Genomic DNA, 27,496 nt, shown 5'->3' on the forward strand with positions numbered 1-27,496 from the left:
TGGGAGGGTGTTGCACTATTGTGTGGTCATAGCACCACACATCTTTAACATAGGGCCGCGGCTTACCTATGTGTTGCCAATTGAAGGATGAGAACAATTCATACACATTCCCATTCCAAAACATAGACTCATCTCATAGGGCAATGCCTTAGAACACCAAGACACCAGGGATACTCATTTTACCTTCCCATGTCTCTTAGATTTTCACTACCCAGGCAACTTGGGATCAACAGTTCGTCCAGCTATAATTATGCCCTCAATACCCACACCTGTCCAGAAGATACCATCTAAACACAGACAGTTCCACCATCCGGGCCCACACATACCTTCCTGCTCCGTCCTTGTCATTTCCTCAAGCTTCTTCTGTTTCAGTGTGTCCACAACATCTGCCAGGCTTCCTTTACGTCGCTCTGGTGTTCCAAAATTAACACAGGTCATTAGCTCACTGCGCTCGCGACCCCCGTCGTCAGTTTTGTGTGGTGAGGTAGAGTTATTGCGGAAGGAATATAGGGAACATAACTTATTGCTCTCTGATTCCTGCAATGAAAAGACACAATGAATATGGGGATGTTGCAGGTAACGGAAACAAGCAATGCAACAGTTCAGATTCCACCCACAACCCCAACACCCACAACATATATCCAGATGCTGAGTGCTGGACCACAGGCTGTCTAATACTTTCTTGCAACAACTAGAGCGATTGTCCATATCCATCTATCAATGCAGGCGGGTCTGACTTATGGGAGTAGGCTGTGCAATCGGCTGGGTTGCCTCTGTGGTTGCAAGACATAGATTGTCTAGTAGTTTTGCTGCCAGTTTAAGGCACAGTTTTTTTCCATTATGGTTTTCCTCATATGGATGTGTGTTAATATGCATTTGTTATTTTTATATTTGTGACAATCATTTTCATTGTGCAATGCCTTATTTCTACCTTCTCCTGGAGGGAGCTGCATGCTTTTCAAAAAGGTATGATGATCACACAAATACTAGTTTTAACTTGACAGTGTATTTTGAATGATAGTTTCTAAATGATGACTACACAAAGCCAACATCACCCTGATCAATAGCATAAGCATTATGCAAAGCAATAATAGTAGATGTTTACCCATTTGAATTTATGTATGACATGTGTGTTAGATGAAGTGTGAACACAATAGAAACAGGGCTTGGTGTTTCTCCTCATTAAAATAAATAAGAAGACTGGATTGCAGTATTACAGTGGACCTACTAGACCATCCCCATTTTAGGATTGGCAATACCTAATAGTAGCAGGTTGTACCTCTGCAGGTTGACACATCACACTTAACGCAGTGTGAGTTGACCTGAGTTAAGTGTGAGTTAACTTAGCCCCTCATAGAACTAATCTACTGGATTTAGATAAAGTACAGAAGGTTTACAGCATGATTAAAAACTGGATGACTACCAACTGGCTATGTTTGAACAGCTCGAAGACAGAGTTTTTAATCTTTGGCTCTTCCCAGGCCCATGAAAAGTTAGACATTCATTTTTCTAGCTTTCATATCGAAGAAAATGAGATTGAAGTGCAAGATAAGGTTAAAACTTGTGGTGTCTTTTTCGAGGCATCTTTGCGAGCTGATGCCCAAGTAGACAGGGTTGTGAAAAAATCTCAATATCACGTGCAGCTGTTAAGGCTTGTAGGCCTTTTGTTTCCCCCCGAAAATGTGTGAAAGTCTCGTAAGGGCAGTAATCGTTGCCAGTTAAATTAATTTACAAAAGCTTCAGGTTCTCCAAAACGATTTGGTTCCTATTGTAAAGCTTGTCCCTAAAAGAGAGCATGTGCCCTGTTTTAGGACGGATCTTCACTGGCTCCCGATTCCTGCCAGAATCACGTTTAAATTGAACACCCTAGTGCATAGGTGTGTTTTTGTCTGGCCCACGCCACCTGAAAGAATGTGTAAAGCTGCAACAATGCTCACGCTCAACCAGGTGTGCAGAAAACTTCAGATTGATATGTCCTAGAGTCAAACGGACAATGGGCGGGGGGCATTCGTTCCCTGTGTATGCAGCCAAGTCTTGGAATTCACTCCAGCCAATCGTCATACGGAACAGAATTTATCTGTGTTTCATAAAAGGATAAAGACCCTGCTCTTTGCTTAACATATTCCTCCTTCTCCATATCACTCCCTTTTCCTCTAGCTCGTCCTGTGGCATTTTTCTTGTCTGATGTGTCCATATCCGCGCTTTGATGGCTATGGGCTTAAGCGCTATAAGATTTTGTTGACAAACATAAACAATAACTGCTGGAGTAGGCTGAGCTTACAACAAATCCTTATGGGAATCCATAATGAACATAAACGCCCTTAGCACTTAAGGGTTAAGGAGGAGTTGGCAAAGACTATAAACCCAAGATGGGGGATGGACACAGATGTGGGATATGCCCAATTGCTCGGCCTATTTGAGATAACTCACCAAATCATTATATGAGAATATATCCGTTCAGCAAGACAGTGTAAAAAAATATCCAAGTCATTTGCATGAAGTTCATTTTGTGTTCTTACTTCTAAGACCATTAGAGTGTTTGTTTCTAGAAATAAAAATGACCGATCCTATAAGAGCCCTAGCAGCAGCTGACAACATAAAAGTAAGACTAACCTGGCAGATCCCATTAGCCCCCATTGCCTGGGGGGCGGGGGGACTTATGTTATCCCTGAACTTCAGCAGTTATGGAATTACATTGCACATGTACTAATTGCTCTCTTAAGGAAATGGGACGTGTGGTAGGAATTATGGCTTTTGATATGTCTTTTGAGACTAAATCAGTTTTCGAGAGCTTTAAGGGAGTGTTTTCCTGTACTTCAGGGGTGTCCTGGTCTGTTGTTCTGGATAGTGACATTTTTGATTGGTTTACTTGCCCAAAATACCTGCATCAATGTCCTTACCCCTGGGTTCCAATGTCTAACCTTTCTTAAAGGGGTGAGAGCTGTAAGGTGCTTCTGGACTCAGCCAATACTCGGAAACCTGTTACTTGGGGGTTCTGTGGCAATGTATGATTGAATGCTACAGTTGTTTGATTCAAGTTTCCTGAACAATTCCTCTTGGATTTGGTTCGGGAAGTAGCCGATGAACAGTGTAGCTCAATGTAGTGTCAACATTACCAGTTTGTAGGCCAATTGTATTCATATTAAATTTGATAATTAATGTGTATCATGGATTCACATATTGAACTCATGAGATTGTTATCATGGTAGAGCTCATTTTGCTCTATCTAAAATTGGTGATGGTGTTATTGTAAAACCTCTAACTGTTATGATTTTATTGTTTTTTAAAATTGTTTCTTGAATTTTCTGAAAGAAGAACCCCAACAATCTATACATAACAGGCAATTAATTCAAAACGCATAAAAGGTATAACAGCAAGAGGCCCCTTAATTATGAAATGCAAACAAGGAAAAAACCTTAAGGAAATGATCTTATATTCATGACTACTTCTAGGTTATCCCTTGTATACTCAAGAGGAACGGGGAATTGTTACACTGCCCCTGCTAGAATGATGACCGGGCTACAGCAACCCTAATGATCATTCCCAAAAGCAGTGCTATGGGACTTTGCTGCAGAGTCAGACAGCCCGGTACAAAGCAAATCCCAGTTCTTAATGTAAGTTTCAGAACGGGTGTGCTGCTGAATCTCTGCATCTCTAACTGAGTAACCCTTGAGTGCTTATTCAAGTCATATTTATTAATACATTACAAATCGATTGTTTAGGTGTTTGGCATAACAATGAAATGGTAAATCCATGTGATAGACTGTGGCATCCATAAAATGCTTCTGGATATGTCTTTATTAAAGAGTGGAGGAATGGCTTATATCTTGAATATCATTGTCAGGGCCTGGCTCTCCTGTGGTGTGTACCAATCTACTCACCAGAGCATCACACATCACACAGGAGCTATTCTATCAGCTGTGATAAACAGACCTTATGCAAGATGATCAACACACCCAGTGGCTGAAGACGTCCCCCCACCTATTTATTGGAGTGTGAGTATCTAATCTGCAAAAAGCCTTGTATTGCTGCAAGAGGTCTTCAGTCAACAGAGGCTGAGAAGAGGCACAGAAAACACGGGTTCCTTACCTTGTGATCAACTTAAGACAAATTGCATACACAGTCCGGGAGCTTGAAATGTATGCCGCATGACAACGGTGCCATATTATTGATAGCACAATTTTAGATAATATATTTTAATGTCTTATAAGCAAATCTTAAGAAACCAGCTTGACTAAGAGATTATTTTCTTTTGTTCATTGTATATTAAATAATGCATCTATCTGTTAAACAATGCTTAACTGAGAAGTAGAATGATCAAATTACATTTTAATATTAGGCCATGAAGGTATACAAAAGTTCACCTTAAAATACATAACAACATTTTCTAAGTATTAAAGAGTTTGATTTGAATTGTAATAATCGAAAAACGTTATTTGGCTTCTCTTATCTTTTGCATTTGGTATGCCAGCTGATTTCACTGTCAGTTTAGGCCTGGCCTAGAATTATGTAGCATCTGTGGAACTGCTTGCAAGAGAAGCCACATCACAAAGGAACCCTATAGGTGCTCTCCACCCACACTATTTCACAGATATGCAGTCAGAACAAATCTTTATTTTCATTTAAACAGGCTCATAACAATGGAAGGGTTTCTACCAAAAGATCTTTGCTGAATCAAGTTATGATGTTATACTCATCAACATGATCGCAATACGCGGAGAGGCACAGCACTCTACAGGAGGGTAGACAGACATGCATGACTGTCTATTTCATACGTGCTGCAAACTTAACATATGTTACCTAAGAACACACTTAAAGTGAGCAGAAATCTGAAAGATTCTGCTGGAATGAATCAGTCTGCAATTTGGGTAAATTAAATAGCGCTATATCCTTCTACCTGCATGTCTTGCTGCACCTCTTGTTCTGAGGCTAAGAATTTAGGGGCCCATCCATAAACTCTCCAAAGGGTACTTTCTCTACCTTTAATACTGTAGATGCGCAGGTGGATGTGTTTTCCCGGGCTCCTGCCCCCTCACTGCCATAATACTTTAACAGCAGGAGAAGAGCACCATGTGGGACCCCATGTGTTGTCCCTATACCACATCGAGTGTATGAGAGTCGATATGCACTTAGGGAACCATACAAAATTTACCCTCATACTGAAAGAGTGGACATCATGTAGTGCTGAGTGAAATCTGATGAGGGAAGAGTGGTGTCATGAAGAAGCTATTCGGGGACATAGAGAAACAATATGAAAACACCTAAGAAGTAACAATGTAACTGAATTAAAAAGAGAAACATTTACGAAATTACTAGTTTACTGTAGAGGAAAATATAATATGGTAAGGACAGCCATTATAGGAAGATGGACGTCAGCTCGTATAAAGATTCAATCCAGCTGCCTCGGAAACAGACCAGGGGTGAAGAGTCAGGAGACGTTGGAGAAACAGTTTTGTGCACAGAATAAAGAAGAGTCTATGTTGGCCTGGGATCAAGGGTGTTATTTCAAAGAATAATTGCAAGGCACAAAGGGAAGCAGATGGATATAAGACATAAGACATGTTTCTCTTAGATTAAAGAAGAAGAAAACATTTGCAAGAGCCAAGTACTGGACAATTAACAATGAATAAGGCTCCTACAAGATGGAGTGAGCAAGTCTCTAGAGGCCAAGAAGAGCAAGAACGCCCAACATAAGTAAATCAAATAACAGCAAATAGGAGGCCGAAATGGACACATTTGCGGTCTCCTCACACGTGATGCAGAAGTCGAAAGCAAGGGCTATTCATTAAGCTTGGATGAAGATAATGATGTGCTTACACTCCCTCAAATGTCCCAGAACAGAGAGAAGACTACAATGTCAACTACAGACTGGAAATGTAGGCTTATTGTTGGACTGATGAGAGATGATGGACTAATTGGGGAAGTCGGGAGTGATCTGACGTGACTCAAGCACCTGGGTTCCGTTTTGCTTACGTACTGCTAACAAGCCAACAGTCCAAGGTTGGGTGAGGATGCCAACCAATCAGAGGCTCTATGTGGCAACGTGGTACACAATGTTGTATAGACCAATCTGCTGCCATTTGCTCTTCTATAATCAGTATTATATGTATTTAGAGGTAGTTCAAGGTGTGCCCTACAGATAAGGGTCAGCCAATAAAGTACTAATCATATGCATGCAATAGGTACATATGTTTCCTTAACCAATCCTTCCCTTCAATAGGTTTTGCAGTTTGCCACGCAGGATGATGCATATTGGGGTATATAACCTCTGTATAATCAAGTTTGTGTGTGAGTGTGCGAGCATCAGTCCGTTGTTTGTCAGTTCGCCCTGCTTTATTGAACTGAGAAGAAAGTTGTATTTTGACATATTTTCGGAGTCTGCCTGGTTATTTGGTCTGATATCATTATTGGTAGTTCCATCTAGCACAAGAGACGCTTCAAGGTGTTAGAGCACAATGCACTCAATTGTATTGTTACTGAACTAATAATGCTTATGCATTGATGACTCCTATGTAGGATAATGTTATGAAACGTCTAATATTATATATGATAACTTATATTCAATATGATAGAGTGAACGGCAGCATACTATTGAAAGAGATGACGAGATGGATCATCCAGGATATTGAATAAAGAACATCATCTATATATATTTCAAAGATACCTTCTTTTGCCTACAACATTTCAATAAATGTGCTAGTTTGCTAGAATATTACATATTTGCACCTGGGGAAGGGCGCTCAGCCAAACAGGTGAGCTGGTACAGACATTCTCCGCCTGCTGTCCCAGACAACCAAGACCCTTCCCCGGGTGGCACCCTTTGTTTGTGTTAATGTGCAAAGGCAACATAGAGCCTCTCCCTGTTGCCTACCTACCCCACCCTCCCCTCAATACCCCCCAATCTCCTTTACCAACCCCTCCATCCATCCCTACTTACCTGTGGGACATCCCGTCTCCCAGCCACTACCATAGACATGGAAAAGGGACTTATTCCCTTTGCCATATACCGGCAGCCATCTTTTTTTCATTTATTTTCCCTCAAGAGATCGACTGCGTAAGCAGCTCGAATCTTTCAGGAAAAATGAAAGCCATGTGCACCCCGGATGAACCCCACAGTGCGAATGGCGTTCTTGCCCACTCATGAGGGCTGACATGGGCGGTAACGGCCCACAGCCTGAGCGGAGGCTCTCGCTTCTCGGGCCTGCTTTAGCTCAGGCTGGGGGCCCGTTGCCAGCCATGTCCACCCCCCTGATTTGGCATAAAAGCCACAATATAGGGGATGATCAGGAATCACTTAGACATACTTTAAATGTGAAAAAGGAAAAAGATGACCATTCGCATTTCCCACTTTTCACTGCTTGTTTGTTAACTAACCATATACAGACCCAAAACGAGTATTCAAAACAAACTGTGCACTTCAGCTTCATTTTGTGACCTGAGTGCAACAGTTGGTGTGCTGAGCATTATCAAATATGTATTTCAGCAAGACGTGTGTGTCTCCTGAAGCTTTTTCAAGGTCTAGCCATTTGAACAAGAATAATTCAAAGAAAAAGCTTCTATGATCTCTACATCATATTCATCAACACACCAAACACATTCTGTTTAATAAAAATGAAAGAAAAATGTTTGACAATGTTTAATTGCAACACTTCTAGTATCACACATTAATATATATAATTATAAACTGCAATTATGCAATACATTATGAATCTTGCTTTTAGCAATCTAGTCAATCGACCAAGAGAAAAGGCGTACTTTTGTGAATCTGCCATAAGGTGTTTTGGATGATTCTATCAAATCTGTTTTAAGGCATTAATAACAGATTGACCTAATAGTCTCTTCTGTTTACCAGCGCACTAGGGATATATGCTCTCGGCCACAAACACAGAAGGACGGACTTGTTTTGCTCCTCCGAACCCAATGAGTTTTCAACCGTTTACACTTCACTGTGTGTCGAGAAAGGTCTAGCCATATATTGCTGTTTTTCGGTACTGGGGAACATGCTAAAATGTCCTTCAGGTGAAACCGTTGGAATGATCATAATCGTGCGGGTCCCTTTGCTGTGACAACATTGAAAAAGGTAACATTTCTCAGTGCCTTTCATACAGTAGGTTATGCTTTCGTAGTCACAAAAGACAGAGTTGTGTGAAGAAGGAAGTCAATTGAAATTCAAAGACTGTTTGTGTCTGCAATGGCATCAAACCTGCTTGATTACAGCTTTATCTTGAATCCGGACGGTGGTGTAGGGAAGTATGAGGAATTACGAAAGCCAGTACGTTTCAGGATGATAGCTCAGGGGCAACGTGTTGGCCTTGGATGCAAGACGTCACAGAGCACCACAGGTTCGATCCCTGGGTCTGGACTTAGAAACCTCTGGGTATTAAGCGTGTTATAAATAACCTATCATATCAAGATGGAGAATGTTTGCATTTTTACAAATCCGGCTATTACACCCCTGTTCTAGATGTAGCTCTCAGGCAGATGTGCGCCATTTTACAGGAGCCATATTGTATCGTTAGCAACCCGCCATTACACAGATGAATTGGTTGCCTTTGAAACATAAAGTTATACGTGGAATTAACAAAGCCAAAGTGAAAGAGAAAAGGCTTTCACTTGTAAGAATCGAAAAATTGTACACTATGCAAAATCTTAAACTAACATTGAACTAGAAATGTGTTTAACAGTAGACAAGGTTACTTTCGAAATCACAACCAAACTTGATGCAGCAGTACTGCCATCATACTAGAGAAGCCTCTCGCGGGATCTCACAACTAGCTGGTCTCTGCAATAATAGCTCGGAAAAAGGCAGCATAGAGATTGAAAAATCATGAAATCAAAGAGTTCCTTCTGTGTATGTGTTGGTAGCAGAAGGTTAATGGCGCTGCAATGTTCACTGTGGACTTAACTCAAAGAAAAAGGAGCACGTTGAGCACAATAGACTAATGATTTCATCTGCACTCCTTCAACCTCTGTGCACCTGCCAGAGGGATCACGCACTCACGCTCAGCGAGAATTCCAATCAAATCTATCAATCACAATTAAAAATCTGAGGGTTACTGCAACATCATGCGGGCTATAGCCAACATGTATTCCATGAAATCAATGCACACAGGAGCAGAAGACCTGAGCCCAAGCGTTGTCATGTGGCATTGTACCATCATTTTGGTTCTCCATGTACCACCTGCATAATGAAATGTGGGTACCCAGAAAAATGATATGCCACTTCTCACTATAAGATGCCCCCCTTATGGTAGGGTCTTCCAATGAATAATGTCTATTAACTTCAATGACTTTAGAACATATAGATTTTGTTACAGGATATTTCAATGAAAGCTGTGGAAGGCTGTGTTTATTTCTAAAATTGGGACAGAATTAATGTGTTTCTAAAAGTAATGTCTTCTGAGACTTCAAAGGCAGCGGGATATAAAAAATATTATTAAAATTGCTATTTTCCAAAATTCATAAGAAATAAACATTGAAATTATGGAAAATACTGTTGAAAAAGTGTAATATGCAATGACGTGTGTCGCCATCCCATCAAGACAGCTCTATGGGATGAAGATACCTATGAATTCCCCTGCCTGCTCCATGGGTATGAGGTCCTTTATCTTGAGTGCATTGGTTTCTATCAATACATTGACCAGAGTCCACAAGTGATGGAGATCTAGCTATCACCATGGCTACATGGTCTCAATCCTGGCAACATCTTTTTCCCAACCCAGAAAATGTGAAACCTCCCACCCTTTAGGCTTTCCCTCAAAGCCGGATTATTTTCCCTATAGCCAAACCTTCCTCTTTCTTTGGTTGAAACACTGGTGCCCCAGGCAGCTGGTAGCCTGCTAGGCTCTTTATAAAACCCTTCACATGCCATAATGTGACAGCAGCAACTGACGCCCCCAACATTGTATCATTGGATGTGTGATGGGGTCCTATGGATCCACCAAATTGATTGCACTTTATATGTAGACATTAAGGATCTAGGGGACTTGTGGAACATGTACGATATATTCAGAGAAGGCGGGTCCAGGAGGTAATGGTGTAATCATCCCGCCATAAATGCGCTGTTCCTGTCTGCTGTAAAAGATCCGCAGCATAAGGGTTCCTAATGAGATAGACAAAGGAATGACTCTCTGTAGCGGAACTCAAGACAGAGCTCTAAAATCTTTCCACCTTTGCTTATTTGGTGACCACAGTGTCTTGTATTCTCATGTTGCTCATTTTAATGCAAACAACAGAAAAAAACAATAATTTGAAAGCACTATGAAACCACAAGAACACTCACCAGCTTTTGGCTAACACTCAATTTCTCTCCGCTTTAATCACCATATACAAATGCAAACCAGCCAATCCGGCATAGCTTTTAAAATAAGAGTCTCTCCCCAGACTTCGAACATCGCAAACGTTCACCTCTAACTGAAACTGGCATACTCACTATAGGTGCAATGCTGCCGTGCCTCTGAACGCAAAGCCGCTGAGGCCTCCTAGACGTCACACCTAGAACCCTACGCGCATGCAGAGCTCAGGGAAATTCTGTTTTGCTACCTCAACAGAAAGCACTGCAATCTTGCCATGCCCTCTGCTCCCAACTAACCAAACAAACCCACTCTCTTCCTTAACCACCAGAGCACCTGGAGACCACACACATGGCAGTGGTGTGTGACACGGATCCTAATAACATAACATAACATATGTTATATACTGAACCAAGTTATTGGAAGCAACATAGTTTTGCGTAGCATTGTGCAGCAATCATGCAGCAAAGTAAAGACAACCCAGTCACAAGCATCAACCGAGTCAACCGGCGGAAGGACAATCATATCAATAGTAAACACCACCTACTAGCCAAACTCAAATAATTATACATTTGTTTTCTCTGTAATTGAGTAGGCACCCAATTGTGAAAGAAACAAAGTTCCCAATAAAGCAAGATACCTACTGCTGTGCTGTATGTTGTATATGAGCTGTCTCTTGCTATCCCTTTCAGATGTATTCAAATAGTTATTATTTGTCTCTTTCTCTTACTCACATATTCATTCCATTTCACTTCCTATATGTCGGCTCGATCCACTCTCTCTCACTCCTGTTCTCAGTTTATTTGACTTCCCTTTGTTTTCCCCCTCTCTGCAGCACATGTCCACTCTTTTTCACTTCTGGACAGTCTCCTCTGCATGTATGTTCTCTTATGTATGTTCTCAGTTCCATGCTGGCTTCTTTCACTTCATCTCTCTTTCATGTATTCTCTGTGATTTATATTCTTACTCTATCTATTTTCTGTTTCTCTTTCCTGTCCTCGTTTAATTTTTCTTTGTTAGAGTTCTCACTCTCATTTGTCCCTCGCTTTAGCCCCTCTTCTTTCTCCCTTTCCATTATAGCAATCTCTCTGCATTGCCATCTCCCCCCTCTTTCTAGTGTCCCTCCTCTCTTTCTATAACTCTTGTTCCTTGCTCTCTCTTTCTCAATATCAATGATTTCCCCGTGTTTCTCTTTCTTTCCATGTCCCCTCTCTTCTTCTCACTGTCTCTCCATTACTCTCCCCACTGCTGTTACGTCACCCATTTCACAATGGCATCATGGGATAACCGCAGGACGTTTCCGAGGCATTAAAAAGGATGCCCAAACCAACGCCAGTGATTACAATTAAAATATCATGTAGAAGTCCCTTGCAAAGCAAATTGTCAAGGAATATCTTATTTGAACAATCATATTCCAGGAAAGTAGCAAGAAATATATTAAAGTGATTAAAATAGAAACATGCCTGGGAATGTAGTGTTGGGAATAGAGAAATGCCGATGTTGATGATTCCTGAGTCTGAAACGCCGGCCTATGTATGCATCAATGGGTGTTTCTTGCTTCTTCTCGCGAAGACTCCCGGGATTGTTTCTCTGTTTGATGTTGAGAAGTATGCAAATCGCGATACTTTGATCACTTGCATACAGTTTCAATTAAAAAGGATGAGCGAGAAAAGATCAGATTAAAATCTATGTCTCAATGGTAATAGTCACTTGTCAGTAAGAAATGCAGACAGAAATACACGTAATTAAGCTGAATGCCGGATGTAGCAGGAATGTAGCACTCATTGCTCCTTTGATCTCGGCACTTCCTTTTCCCAGGCTCAAAACATTCTACATTAAGATTAAGAAAGCCACGGTGGTATGTACCTTCCCACAGCAACTGTACACACTTGAAATGGGTGTGCATCGACAAAGCACGGAGACTTGAGGTGATGCTCACATATGAGTGGGTACATTTACACACAGCACCTTAATAGGTCTTTGGGTATTCCTGCAAAATAACGATTTGGAGTAGCTATAGCATAACAGTTCGCATATGAAAATAGATTCTCACGAAATGCTAATCCTAAAGTTTGAACCACAACACTTCTGAGACCTCCACAACAAGCTGGCGACTTGATAATGCAAGCCACGGTGCATGAAGTCGAACAGTGATACGCTTTATATAATACACATAGGGCCTCATTACACGGAAGGCGGTAGATTTGGCGCTATTAGCGCCATGGCTACCCCCTTACCACCGTCAGAGGCCGGGTTCCCGGAATAGGGACTTACCGGCCTACTCCGACCTTTGCGGGACCGGTATGTCCCCATTCCGGGAAGCATTCCCCATTCCCATTTGAGCCCCTATAGGGCTCAATGGGAATGGGGAAGGAGCTAACAACGGTACCGCAATTTCCGGTACCGTTATTTGCACTGAAGTCCCTCAGCTGGTCCTGTCCTTAACGTGTGGTCTGACCACACGTTAAGGACGGGACCCGCTAGGCGACTTCGTAGTAGGGCTGTGGGGATTACCGGCACCGGTGCCCTTACCGGTGCCGGTAATCCCCTTCCGCCTTCCGTGTAATGAGGCCAGTAGTGTAGGGAAAATGGGACCATGCATATTGTAATCGGTTAAAGGAGAAGGCAAAGTGATGCCTGTGAGCTGTTGCAGGTCTCATTGCACTTACCACTCCTCATGCAAGTTATAATCCTTGCATGGGATACTGCACTAATGAAACAACATCAACTGTTGAAATGCTTAATTGGGAAGCTGCCAAGACTAAAGGGTCTATGATGGCCATCCACAACCACTGCTCTGCAAGCAGCATCTTCTTCAAGGAATTTCTTGAGAAACAAGCCTTGAGTCTGGCCTCCCTTTGTGGAGTCTTTAGTGCTGTGAGATGCCAACCCTCAGTGCAGGCTCAAAACCATGGAATTCTCTTAGTGCTCAAATACATTTGTGCGGCTCATGGCATGTTGGCAGTGGCCAAAGTGGGCGGGAGCGGATGGGAGCAGCGCTCCTCTGGTTTTTTTGTATTAAGTTTTACTGTTCCTATACTTTTATTGTTAAAAGAAACCTCCCGAATGGCTTCATTTTGTAATAAAAGTGTAGGACGAAGCTGAAACAGGCGGTTTAGTGCACTGCATCAGGAGCCACGCTGCCAGAGGTACGACATTCCCTTAAACAGAAGTTTGTATTTTGTTTTCGCTCTACTGGGGACTCAAACCTGGACCCTGCAGGATCAGCTCCAACCTCACATCACGGTGAGCTATGGTGAAACTGCTGGGTTGCTGTTATTTTTTCAGTGGCTTGCTTGAGACACCACCCATTCCCTAGCCCCATCATAGCCCTTCTCCAGCAGTAATCAGAACGTTTCTTTTGCATTTCAGCAGCTTATTGTGAGAATACTGCAGGCACAGCTGTACTTCCAGTGAATGAGTAGGTGGGAGGGGTGGCTTTCAGCTTTAGCATGCCCCTTAAGAGGTGCGAATGGTGGGTGATTAGAAAGGGGAGGGTACGTGAAGCTGCCTGATGTGGGGGACAATGAATAAAGATAATGGGGGTTGTTTAAAATGCAGTTTCTTTCACGGTTTTTCATTCAGCATTTACACAGTGGTGAGCGTGGAATGGTGGAAAGGCGGAACCCAGGTATGGGGTTGGTATTGGGAGTGGGAGGCGGTGTGGTGATGGGGTTTGTGATTGTAGGGAGAGGCGGTGGGGGGACCAGCAGAGAAAATAGTTACACTACTTCTTTTCGTACAGTTTGACCACTGCATATTGGTGAAGGTTCTTGAAGTCTACATGTCTGTGAGCAGGACAAGTAGGAGAGGCCGTTGTGCAAGATAACAAAAGTGGAAGAGAGGAGAAGGGTAATAGGAATTTGTGGAGAGGAAGAGACGGAGAGAAGCCAGGTGAGAGGGGGAAGAGAGAGTGGAATTGAGGGAGAACAGAGAGAAAGAGAGAGCGGGAATTGGAAGATAGAGGGACAGAGGTTCAGAGATAGATAGATAGATAGATAGATAGATAGATAGATAGATAGATAGATAGATAGATAGATAGATAGATAGATAGATAGATAGATAGATAGATAGATAGAAAGCCAGAGAGGGAGAAACATGGACAGAAAGATGGACAACAAGGGAGAGACATTTTTTTAACGTAAGATAGGGATAGATAGAGCAACAGAGGTTGAAATACTGGAGTGTCAGGGATTTATAAAGAGCAAGGGGGGCAGAGAATAGAAGCAAGATAGTGAGAGGGAGACATAAAGAGACTGTGAGAGAAATGCCAACCACGATGCTCTGCTCCATGCAGATCATAGTGGATCAGTGGGTGCTGCAGAGTAAACGCCAGAGAGGACAGTGGTAGCTTCTGGAGATGTACTGTTGTCCACATCATCTCCACTGATCCACTGAAAGTCGGGAATACTGACAGACCCCTCAGGAGTGAGATCATGCGCAGAAGGGAAAAGGTAAGGCAGAACAATGACAATGGTATCCTCTAGGTGGTGTTCTCCGATTTCACACCATAACCCCTATCTGTTGACTACAAAGGGTCCAATGCACCTGGCATGTCACGTTGCAGTCCACTCTTATTCAATCGGAGTCACTCATCTTTGAGAAAATCCTAATTCTGGATGGGGAGTCATTTACAACTTGATTGCTGACCAGACTTTGAGTTGCCCAGGGCACCTTAAAGCCAGATGGCCTAAAATGTGAGCACATTTTATTTAATTTATTTAGATTTTATTTCATTCAAATGAAAAAAATGCTCCACAAACATTTGAAGCGAAATCTATATTTGTAATGTAGGTGTTCAATCATGTTCCAAAACTCAGTGCTGTACCAGTAGTGATGTTGCAAGAGTCAGTCAATGTCATTTGACCCTTCTGTATCATTATCTGCACCGTTTATTTTTATTGAGTGACGTAGGACAGATGAGAACACATTTGGCAGCGGTCTTATGAACAGTTAGTTGAACAGGAACCAACGGCATGCATGTCTGCAGCACATGGGTTACATTGCTGCTCCCTTCCTTGCTACTGGTGTGTATCAAATAACAAACCAGCACTGTCACATGGCATCCTCGCATGCTTTGTTTCAGTAAAAATTCCAGAAATTGGTTATACCAATCCAAGAAGTGCTGTGAAATCTCAATTCAACAGACCGGTGGTCTCTGCATACTCTGTCTCAATTTGGCTCAGTCAGTTACTCCTTCAGTTACTACAAGGAGCAGGACCCCAAGGTAGGGCACCCCCGTTTTCACTGCATGCTAAAACGAGTGAGTACAAATTAAATGAAGTCAACAACTGGAATCAAAAAAGGTAAACCGGTAGAATCAAGAGGTGAGGAGTTGGGGTTTGCGCTGAGAATGAAAGAGGGGAAGAGAGGACAGAGAACAGAGGGTAAGAGGAATAGCGTCCCAATGTTCAGGAGCAAGTATAGAAACAGCTCACAAGTGGGAATTAGCACCTGGAGGGCACGAAACGTTAAGTGGAAAAAGGGATTGGGTACGAATGGAACGTGAGGGGACATGAAAAGAAATGAGGGAGGAAAGATAGGGAGGGGTAAGACCATGAAGACATTATAAACACATGCAAACAAAATTGAAAAGCAAAGGCAATTCAAAGGGAAGCCTTTGGAGAGATATTAGAGTAGAGGAAATTGAGTCACCAGGAGACAGGGAGAAGAGGAGGCGGAAGAATGAGTTAAAAATAGAACATAGGGCTGCAAGATGGGTAGCAGAAACCCCAAGAAGGAGAGAAGAACAGTGAAATAAATGAGAAATGATCAAAGAGGAGATACGAATTTGTGTTGTCATAAAAGAAAGAACAGGTGTAGCCTTACGAATGTTATAGAGATGAAAGCGAGAGGAGCGGGCAACAGTGGAGATGTGAGAGGAGAAAGATGGGGAAGAATCAAGAGTGGCACCAAGTTTCCTAGCAGAGGAAGAAATGGGAAGGGAAGGGGGAGAGATGGAGGGAGGAGACAGAGGAGGCAGAATAGTAGCTGCGTGAGAGAAAAGAACTTCAGTCTTGGAGGGATTTAGATGGAGATGATGAGCTGTCATCCAAAAGTGAATAGCAAGAAGGCAGGAAGAAAGTTTCATGAATAGAAGGGGAGAATGAAGAAAAAGATAGGAAGAGCTGAGTGTCGCCAGCATGAAAGTGACGAGAAAGACGAAAAGAAGAAATAAGTGAGGCAAGAGAATGATTTAAAGAAAAAAGGAGGGGACCGCGTGCAGAGCCATGAGGGACACCGAAGTGAAGAGGGCTGTTGAGAGCTTGAAACCAGTTTAGGACAGAACCAAGCAAACCAAGACGGGAGAGGCAGCAGAGAAGAAGAGTCCCATCAACAGTATGGAAGCAGTGACGCCTGGCGAGAAGTGAATCACAACAAGAGAGGAGAGCAGTTTCAGTGGAGTGGAAAGGGCAGAAGCCAGATTGGTAGAGTGGAAGACAGGCAGTGGTAAAGTGTGAAGAGACTTGGGAATAAACAATACCCTCCAGTAGTTTAGAAAGAAAAGGTAAGAGCGAGATGGGGCGATAGTTGGCAGGAAAGGAGGCATCCAAGGCAGGCTTTTTGAAGAATTGGAAGGATAGCAGCAAATTTGAAAGAGGAAAGGAAAAACAGTGAATTGAAGAGAAAGATTAAAGAGAGTGGTCAAGTAAGGAGCAAGCAAAAGATAGACCATGGCAATGAGGGAGGAAGGGTGAGGGTCAGAAGGCACAGAAGTGGGATGAGCCAAAATTGCTCTCGCTTAAGTCCCTTACTTGTGACCACAGCTCACCACTAGGTAGTGGTAATCTCTCTACAGTCTTTGCCACTGTTAACCATCACTCCATCCTCTCAACCCTCTCCTCCCTTGGCTTCAAGCACACCCTATGAACTGCTGCTTGCTGTCTGGACACCTTGTGCTTGATTTGATAACTTTCCGCTTTTTCTCCCAGGGGATGTATGAGCACTTAGATACCTTTGGGAGGTAGTGCCTAATATTAGAAATATTGCATGCTAAAACTTGAAGGCGAGGTACACAGAGATACTTCAGGCAGATCCCTTGATTAACCAGAAAACAAATGTTGAGTTCCCAACTACTTGTCAAACCATTCCAAGTACTGTGCCAAATTGCTAGGGTCCATAAACATACTGTATACATGCCTTCACCAGCTGTGCACATATCTATTGGTGTGCATCTGCACATGGAAGGGGGCTGTCTGGCCTGCCACTCTCTGACTGTGTGCTTGGGGACTATCTGCAGCTCCTGGGTTGGGGAAATCCCTTAATTAAGCAATGAATAGCATCTGAGGGGCCCCATAAGGCTGGTCTATGGCCATAACTACGTTCACCTTGTGGGGTTTCTCGGATGCTATTGAAAGCTCACTTTAGGTCTTTCATGGTGCAGGTGGCAAGGTGAGGCGACACTGTCTGGTTTTGCATCTGAGACAGCTGAGCCTGCTCGTGGGAGAAGGCCATGGCCCTTACATATGGTTTACTTTCCACCATGACTCTGCTGGAGGTGGTGTCGGTCTGCTGAATATTCTGTTTTCATTTAGGTGAGCTTGTGGTTCCTTCTGCAATACCACCACGTGCTTCTTTCACAAAATGAGCTGCAATTTGGCAAAAAAACTGCAGTTGTGCAAACTGTGAACATTGGAGAAGACATCACAAGTTTGAAATAGAAGATAGACTACTTAATGAGAGATAATGGCCAAATAAAGGCGGAAGGTCTAGGATAGCCAGGCTCTATAAACTCTAAGGCAAACTTTGCCCTAATGCAATAATGAAGTTAAATCATATGGTTAAATCAGGCAATGATTGTTCAAGTGCTAATACTATCTCTGTAATATGGGCCCTGAGGTCTAACTGCATTTGCTAAGACCGTCTCTTTCTCCACACAGGCAAGGAATACGCAGGGCCGGCAACACAATCTGGACGCGTCTCTCATTGTGCAACGGGGACATTTTTAGACAAGGTATCAATGACTTCTATTCTTGTAGCAAGGGGTTCTCTACTTCGTTTAATCGCCGCTGCCATCTGCCCGGGAACGCTTAGTGTGCATACCTCTGCTGACTCATAGCCATATGCTCCCGCTCCCTCCTTATATATGGCTAATAATAGAAGACTCCTATGTACCTGAAACTGACATTCAAGCAGTGCTACATATGCTGAAACGCCCAGCACAGCAATAGGACCTGGTGAAGAGACCGCAAGGAGCACCCATAGGAAGAGGCTCTGGAAAAGTACTTTGACAAATGGCCTGTGCATGTGCTAGGAATCATTTGCCCCGATAATAAGTTGCATATTGTTGCCCCCCCCCCACCCTCCTCCCTGGCAAGTACCATCATAACACGAATAACAATATATGTTGCATACAATACTGCTCTTTTCAGGTATTGATATTGATATTTTATTTCTATAGTGCTTGTACACAAGTGTTTCAGAGCGCGACAAGGCAAGGGAGGGGAAAGGGGGAGAACAAAACAGCGATCTTACTAGGTCCAGTGACATTGAGAACGCGCCAGTGTATGGGAGAGGGGGAGAAGTGCATGCAAGGGGGGGAGAAGTGGAAAGTGCAGAGCAAAGGAGAAACAGATAGATAATATAAAAAGGCAACAAACAATGGTAGTGCAGCCAGCAAGTGGCAAGTGCTGGGTTTAAGGCAGCAGGCAGGGTATATCTGATAAGTGCAGGAAGAAAAAAAAATTTAGTTGTTTACGTACTCATTCTTTCCCAGGATATACTTGAATAGACACAGATTCAATCAACTAACATGAGCGCTTTAAGATGCTTCAGATCGCGAGCAGGTACTGTCCAACGAGAAGCTTTAGACTCAAACGTTAGACTGCAGCGCTTCCCATTGCTGGTGTGCACTACACTTTCATAGTGTAAAGAGGGAAGAGTCACAGCTGAAGATTATCTTCATCCGGTCAAGTTAAACATCTGGGCGGCTTCCCTCGGAAGCCAGAGATCCATTAGTGTAATGCAGGCTTCAAACCACTAGTGTGAAAATCACCTGGATTGTACACTGGAGTTAAAAGAAAAATCAGAAGATCCATTAAATATGAATGGTCTACATGTATTAAAAGATCATCACATTTAAAATAATGTTAAAAAAGAATATTTTCAATCCCTATTAATTGAAAAATTAGAAATAAAACAACCTAATGTTTGGTTCTTTAGCAAAATGAGTGACCGATCCTCGATGTCACCTTTTTACTGTCATTGGGTCTCATCATGAGTTGGGCGGTATCCATTGGAATACCGCTGGTGCTATTAGAGTTACTGCCAAACCCCCGGCACTATTAGCGCCGGATCATGGGTTTGGCGGAACAGTAATTCTTCAATCCCCATTGGGCTCATTCGGGAATTCCCCATTCCCCATTGGGCCCAATGGGGAATTTTAGACACTACTACCGTCAGCGGTAATAGTGCGTGGTAATAGCGCCAAAAATCGGCAAAATCGCGGTGGATTTATCTCCCAGCTTGGAGCTGGGGGTAAATCCTGCCAAACCCGTGATTTGGCGGACCCTTAAATGCGGTGGTAGTAGCGTTACCGCCGAATTTAAGGGTTACCACCAAACTCATGATGAGGCACATTGTGTTCAAACCCCGCACACACCTGTAACAATGGCCCCCAGGAATTGCAGGGTGTCAGTCATGTAGGAATTTCTATTTATGCGTTTTGTTAAGTGCAGCACGGATATCAGGTTGCGGTGCCGGGTGTGTGCTTGGAAAAGTACATTTTGCAACCGATACTGACTCTTGCAAATGGAGTGTATGGTTTCCAAGGAGGTATGGGGACATTGAGGACCTGCACGCGAGACTCTGAGATTAATACGCGTTATGAATCATACATGGCAGAGCATATGCATTATACATACATAGTGAAGAGTTATATTGGGTTGCAAATCTGACGTGCACTTTGCCTCATTCACCACGTCAGGATAGCAGGCAATGCACGTCCTATAGCATTAAGTCATTAACATTGTCAACAGGTCAAGGCACAGTTCTGCCACAGCTCTTGAGCAAGTGAGGCGCTGCTCATGGACAGCAGCACTAGCGTGTGTTGAAGTGTGTGCACAGGATAATTTAAAGCATGTATTTCATACTCCAGTGCAGGATGTGCCTGAGAGGTAGGCAGGAAAGCAGACACCCATTGGCAGCATATTATACTGTGCCAAATCACCACCTTAGTAGTTTCAGAGCACCTAGGCTTGTCCCTGGAGTGGCATACTGTGCCCAAACAAGAGGTATCCAGATCCTGAACTACTGGAGGAAAGACATTTAGCAAATTGGACCAAGAAAGAGGGATCGGTATAAGAGTCAGAACAAGGTTCACTGCTTTACAAGCTTCTGGAACAGCATCAGGCAAGTCACAATTGAAACACTTGTGTATGAGCGCGATATAAATAAAATATTTAATTTCATTTCACAATCTGAATTTACAGTGCAACTCTGTTCCAGAAGGTTGGAAGAGCAACAGAAATGATACCTTATTTTTGCAGGTAGGTTGGCATTCTGAGGACTACAGGCCAGCCATAGGCTGGGAAGGACCACTGATATGCCAGGTAGGTGAGTGTCTTAGTAAAGGATGCCATGTGTGAATTTGAATGTAAGCAAGAGTCTGATTTGCAAGGAGGGCGTATACAGGCTGTAAAATGAGTTTTACGTCACTTGATCGTCTTGACGGTCTTGACACCCGCGATCCATTGGGAACAACTCATTTGAAACATATTGACGATGACTCGACCCATTTAAGGGGCCTAAAACCTGGCTCGATGCTGCTGAGACCAAGACCAAGCATTAAAGGTATTTGGAGTGGGTGTGTCCCCCTGGACTGCCAAAAGCCCTTAGTCTGTTAAGGCCACACCCTCTAACTTTTTTTGATGACTTCTTCAGTGAACTTAACATTGCTGTTGAAATTCTAGCCCATTCATCATTGTCTTCAGACTCAGAGTGCCCTCTTTCATTTCAGAGAATGCTCATTCTATGTCTTCTCTTGCACGGGGAGGGTAATAGTGTTTTTGATTAGCGTGTTTGTATTTTTTGTTTCATTACAGTATGCTATTGTTAGTGCTATCAAGTGGACTTCTTTTGTGCTAGCTCACAGTCCTCCTGAAAAGCACAGCCTGCCCTCGGCCCATGCTACCTTAAAGAGGCAAAAGAGGAATACCTGTTGGGATGTGCCCATTTCAGCTTCATGATTGTGATCACTCCTGGTTGAGTAGTAGCGTAGGGCTGAGTAGGAGTTGTATCCACTACTCATGCCTGTACTCCCGCTCAACAATAGCAATTTCGTCACGTTACTGGAGCATGCACACACCCCGTGTCTGCTCCTCTATCCTCTCTATGTGTACATACGTTGCCCCAAACGCTCTGCGACTGCACCCTAAAAGCAGCCTCGCACTAAAAGAACATCATATAAGCACATCCAGTTCTTTTGCTCATGATAATAGCTATTGATTGAGCAAATGGACCTGGTAGTTTAGGCAATTCCATGGCTTAGTTGCTGACAATATCAACTTGTTCCGCGGACACCAAAAGTAATTCAAACAATATTCCAATGTATGTCCTGATAAGTATTTGGTGTATACCAAAAAAGCCTTAGCTGCACTGTTTCCGGAGTCAATCGTGTATAGAAAACCGATGGAACACCAATGTGGGTCACACCCTGGCAGTATAAACTACTGTAATTCATTACATTAGTACATGAATTAGGTCTGGATGCTTCATTTTCATAAAATATCTTGTATTGTTGTTGTACTTTTCACCACTGCTTGGATGGCACAACCATTGGTCAATGCATTTCGGACTCTGGATCCACTGTCAGGGCGGTTTCTAAACAATCTATGCACGACATCCATTGCCAAGGCAATCCAAGAAAACCTACAGTGTCAAATCCATACCTGTCCACAGTAGAAACAATGGTTCCCGTGAATACACCTATTGGAAAAATCAAAATGTGCGTGTATATGTAAAGCCTGTTTCCACATGTTAATGTGCAGAATTTGAGTAGCTCCTGAATCATAACACAAGAAAAATAAATTGATGCTTTCACCTCCTTCCTTAATGTCAGAAGGTGTCTATTGGCAATTGTTTGAGACAGCTTCTGAAAAACATATACGGCCTGATTCATGGAATATTTATCCTGTTCAAAGTGACTTTGCATTGTTGAAAAGTGGCTTTGCACTGCCCACACAAACACTGATTCATGGAACCGCGCAAAGTGTATTTTTGCCGTGCAAAGTCCAGGCAAAGTAATTTTGTACTGCTAAAATGACTATGCTCTTACTTTGCCCGGACTTTGTAATGCAAAAATACACTTTGCATGGTTCCATGAATCAGAGTTTGTGTCGGCAGTGCAAAGTCACTTTTCAGCAGTTCAAAAATCGCTTTGAACCGGGCAAATATTCCAGGAATTGGGCCCATTGTCTCTAATTAAAAAGGCATTCTCTGTGTCATCCTTAATGCAAAAAAGGGTTTAATGCAAGAAAGGTGTCATCCAGGGCTCAAGTCGAGGGTACATGCAGGTGGACGGATTACACCCAATTCTTTCAGAGGCTGGACTCAGTCCTCGCTAGCCAAAATCAGTAACAACAAATGTCCTCTTTGAATTTACGAACTAAAGCCGACCTCCGGGATCGAACCACAGTCATTAGGTTTGCAGGCCAGACACTTCACCACGCACTACATAACATGATGAAAAACAGCAAGCAACTAAAAGTGAAATGTCTCATTTCGGTACTGTAAGCTCCAGGGACAACATTTGTATTGGTTCTTGAAGTTTGAAACATACACAACGTTTAACATTTTCAAAAACACTATTAGAAGAAAATATCCTCTCTTGGTTTTGTGTGTGTTTTGATTTTATGAAGGGCAAATGCCATTCGTCCTGCGCAATTTGGGTGGATATGCAAAGATAATTTAATGAAATGTGCATATTTCACCTTGATATGCTAATTTCTGGTGATGTCACATCCCATTGCGTCTGTTGATGATTCCCCTGACTTTATGTTGTAATATTATCCATTATTTAATTTCCTGACACATATGCCACAGTCTCCTGGCACCTCCACAGCCCCCCCGAGCTCCAGGCTACACCCAATGCCACAGCCGCGACTCAGCCTAATGTCACATGCAAAGGGCTCAGCTCAAACTTGCAACTAGAGGCCTTTGTGCCCAGACTTTACAAAGAATGGCTCACACTATTTACAGCAGTTGCTTGCACTCTGCAGAGCTGTGAATGTGCCACATGACTCAATGGGCCCAACTCATGGAATATTTGCCCAGTTCAAAGTGAATTTGCACTGCAGAAAAGTGACTTCGCCGACTCAAACCCTGATTCATGGAACTGTGCAAAGTGTATTTTTGGCGTGCAAAGTCTGTGCAAAGTCATTTTGTACTGCAAAAATGACTATGCGCTGACTTTGCCCGGACTTTGCACTGCAAAAATACACTTTGCAGTGTTCATGAATATTTCATTAATCGGGCCCATTCTGTTTGCACCAATGTCGTATCTCACTGCCAGATCTTCCGCTGCTTTGCAATAGGTGCGTGCTGCACAGCAACCAAAGAGATTACACAGAAAATGAACCATTTGTGACCCCTCAAGGGATCACTGAAACAGCCAAGAAGAGCAATGACCGGATCCCAAAATAGATAATCCTTCCGAAGATGGGGGAACGCCACAAGCCGCAAGCGAATGTCGACTGCGGGTCGGGTTACTCCGATATCCGAGTCACCAGATCCACTCCGCCCTCTCGATGGAAAGGGGCAGGTACAAGACATCCAAATATTAAGAGCATCCATGTACCCAACTGCCCGGAGAAACAGGCACTGATGCGCAACGGTCTGAGAGTAGACAACGCGTAAGGAAAACTGGAAGAAGGCCTTGCACAGATGGCTGGAAGAACTGGATTTTATCTGCTGGCAGGTGTTCAGTATGCAGCCCACATAATCACGACTTAATGACTGGAGTGTCTTAATCAGCATGCATACCTGATTCCCCCTCTCTCAGAAAGAACACAGATCTACTCTTAAAGGCCCCGTTAATGCCTGGGCTTGAAAACCTTTGCATGCCGTAGCTTCAACCGTTCTTTACATTCTTATTGTCAATGTGAAGGCTAGAAAATGTCCAGAGTTCGACATAAAGATGCTACGATGTTCTGGAGTCGTAGACAGTTCACTCCAGTGTTTGATTATTCTGACTCATTTTCATGCAGTAAGTCGGTAAGTGCATAAATTATGCAAATCCTAGCATTCCCGTAGAAATGTATGTTATTCATTTGAGCAACAGCATTTTGACCAAAGACTCAACCGCTCTGTCTAGAGAGGGCACAAATGGACCGCTAAGGGCACAATTGGAAAATAAACTTTCCACCAACATCAGCAAAAGTAGATATATCTCACATTTTTCTTTAAATGGGGCAGTGGTTCCTGTTTAGGAAATATATTTTTGATAATCCATTTGACTAACATCCGAATTAGCCGAGTGAAGAGAGGCACCAACGCCAACTTGAAAAAGGAGTCATTCAGCCTCGCAAAAGAGACCAGTCCTCTTTTTGCTCTTATTCGGTCAATCAATAACCCTGCTGCTAAAGTTACACATGTGTTGGTCTGTATTTATTTTAATGGCCTGACCCATGGCACTCCCTCACATTCCTGGGGGGAGCTCACGTTGTTGCAAATGTGTTCACTAGGCGCAGACATCTACTAACGGATGTAACAATTCAGTAAGCTCGCGTGTGCCCCCTTTAAACATCTACTTCCTTTTGTGACGTGCAAGTGCAGTAGGCATGCATACACGACCCAGACCTAACCGTGAGGTATGTATGCAAAAACCTTCAAGGTTCAGCCTTTTAGTGCTTGGATTTCAAATCAACTCTCAGCTCACACACATGCTGATGCTCCATGCCATGGAATCCTAAAGCACAGTGGGCTTCATTACACGGTAGGCGATAGGGGATTACCGGCACCGGTAAGGGTACCGGTGCCGGTAATCCCCTACTGCCCTACTACGAAGTCCCTCAGCGGGTCCCGTCATTAACGTGTGGTCTGCCCAGGCGTTATGGCCGGTTCCCGCTGAGGGACCTCAGAGCTAATAACGGTACCGCAAATTGCGGTACCGTTATTAGCTCCTTCCCCATTCCCATTGAGCCCTATGGGGGCTCAAATGGGAATGGGGAATGGTTCCCGGAATCGGGGTTTACCGGTCCCGCAAAGGTCGGAATAGACCGGCAAGTCCCTATTCCGGGAACCCGGACTCGGCGGCGGTAGGGGGTAGCCATGGCGCTAATAGCTAATAGCGCCATGGCTACCGCCTACCGTGTAATGAGGCCCAATGTGTCCAATCCGACACAAACCTAATTAGACAAACTCAGAATCAAACACAGTCTGATGTGAACATAAAAATGATCTTCCACTGAACTTTAGGGTCACGCCCCCGGAGGCCAGAGGGCATGCTCTTCGTTCTAAAAAGCCTCTCCCCCACAGGTGTAGAAAAAAGCAATATCTCAAGTGCTGATAGGTTGGGGCTATAATACAATTAAAATCTATTCTTTTTTTTTTATTGTGCTGGTTTATTTCAAACCTTATACAATGATCATACAAAATCAAACCGATCACAATCCAATTAAAATTCCAAATTTCATCAAAATAGTTACCTACAAAATAAGGTCACAGTGTATGTTTTCCTTAAAATACAATTGAAAAGTCTTGGAATTGAGTAAAAAAGGTTACAGCATTGATTAGTAGTGATGTTGGCCGACCTACCAAAATGCATTCCCTAGAGGAAGCCAGGCTAAGGAAGCGTTCCTCACATGCATATTCAATAAAACATTGCATGCGTAACTCCTGTAAAGAGCAGCGCTCAATGTATAGGTGGTTTAATGACTCCTTTGCCAACTGGCAATCTCTTCATAGGGGACGAGCCACTTCTCCTCTGATCTCACGAGTATGTATCAAATTTAATCTGATTCTCGGGCAGGTTTTCGTAAATCTCCCATCGGGGCAGCGAGTTAAGTAATTTGGGAGAGTATGCCTCTTTTTCTGCCTTGTACAAAAGTCACTATACAATTTAGGTGTCCCTTTTTTCCACATTTGAATCCAATCCTTCTCTAAAAAGGTCCTTTTTAATAGATCATGACAATTAAAATGTATCCTACAGCCTGTGTCTGCTCATTGTTCAGGCCCCCATAAGTGAAGTGACACATGTTGATCTTCTTTGGTGACCCTTGGGGACTTTGTCCAGGGATAGGTGTCTCTATAGGGTGTCATCAGTTTTATTTCAAGAAGTGGTGTGGACATCCGAGGAATCATGGGATGAAAACTTTCCAGAAGTGGTAAAGTTATGTTGAAAAACGTGTATAATGAGCTCCCCAACCCAAGGGTCATGGGGCACTGTTGAGGACAAAATACAACCAATATTAAAGATGGGAACAATAACAGCAATTTGAAAATAGTAAAAAAATAACAAAATTAAAAACCAGTAGGAAACAATGAAAATGTTAACCTAAAAAACTAAACACAATTATAAAAAAGCTCATGGAAAATCTAGGAAAATAGTGGAGGAAAACAAAGAAAACAGTTTTAAGCTGAAGCAAAGGGATACTTTTAAAATCTTTACAAAATTCCAGCCATGACAGAAGGAGAAGGATCCGGATCGATGGCAAAATCCATGCGGGGGTGGGGGGGAGGGCTGGAGGCTGTTGCCCAGAGGGGATGGGCACAGCAACATGTTCCTGGTGTCAGTGGCGGTGGCTGAGTCTAAATATATTGCTGATTCTGGAGTGTCTGTGCCCACCACCCCATGAAGTGAGCTGCCAGGGTAGCCGCCTGGTCGCAGTACTACAGCCACGAGGTACAGGTGAAGAACCAAAATATAATGAAATAGACCTACTAGGAATATTAAGGTTGCAGTCAAGGGTGTACCTCGTCCCCCCCCTCATGGGAAAATACTGAAATATGGTACACACGCTGTTTGTTTTGGAAAAAGAATACATGTATGTCATAGGAAGGATTTGGCAAAAATATACCCGATAAAGGCCATTTGATATTTGATATTTATAAGCACTAGTAGACCTGGCAGAAATAACTGCATCTAGGCGCAGATGGTGCTTCAAACATGTGATCTCGCTGATAGAAATCATTGCCAGCGCCCTAACAGTAATGCATTGCACAGCAGAATTACCAAATTATTTAAATAAAACTTTGTGATGGCTTTA

General features: G+C 43.1%; 1 protein-coding gene across 18 annotated transcripts in view; it reads right to left on the minus strand.

Annotated features, from left to right (window-relative positions):
* The window catches only part of SOX6 (SRY-box transcription factor 6), a 1,055,545-nt gene that overhangs the window by 625,860 nt on the left and 402,189 nt on the right, over window positions 1-27,496 (minus strand). For all 18 annotated transcript variants that reach the window (XM_069623758.1, XM_069623756.1, XM_069623746.1 and 15 more), the window contains one exon: window positions 327-537. In XM_069623758.1, coding sequence (XP_069479859.1) covers window positions 327-537 — 211 coding nt within the window. The remainder of the gene's footprint in view (window positions 1-326; window positions 538-27,496) is intronic.

The sequence above is a fragment of the Ambystoma mexicanum genome, chromosome 11 (assembly GCF_040938575.1).
Source record: "Ambystoma mexicanum isolate Mex_15411 chromosome 11, UKY_AmexF1_1, whole genome shotgun sequence".
Lineage (NCBI taxonomy): Eukaryota > Metazoa > Chordata > Amphibia > Caudata > Ambystomatidae > Ambystoma > Ambystoma mexicanum.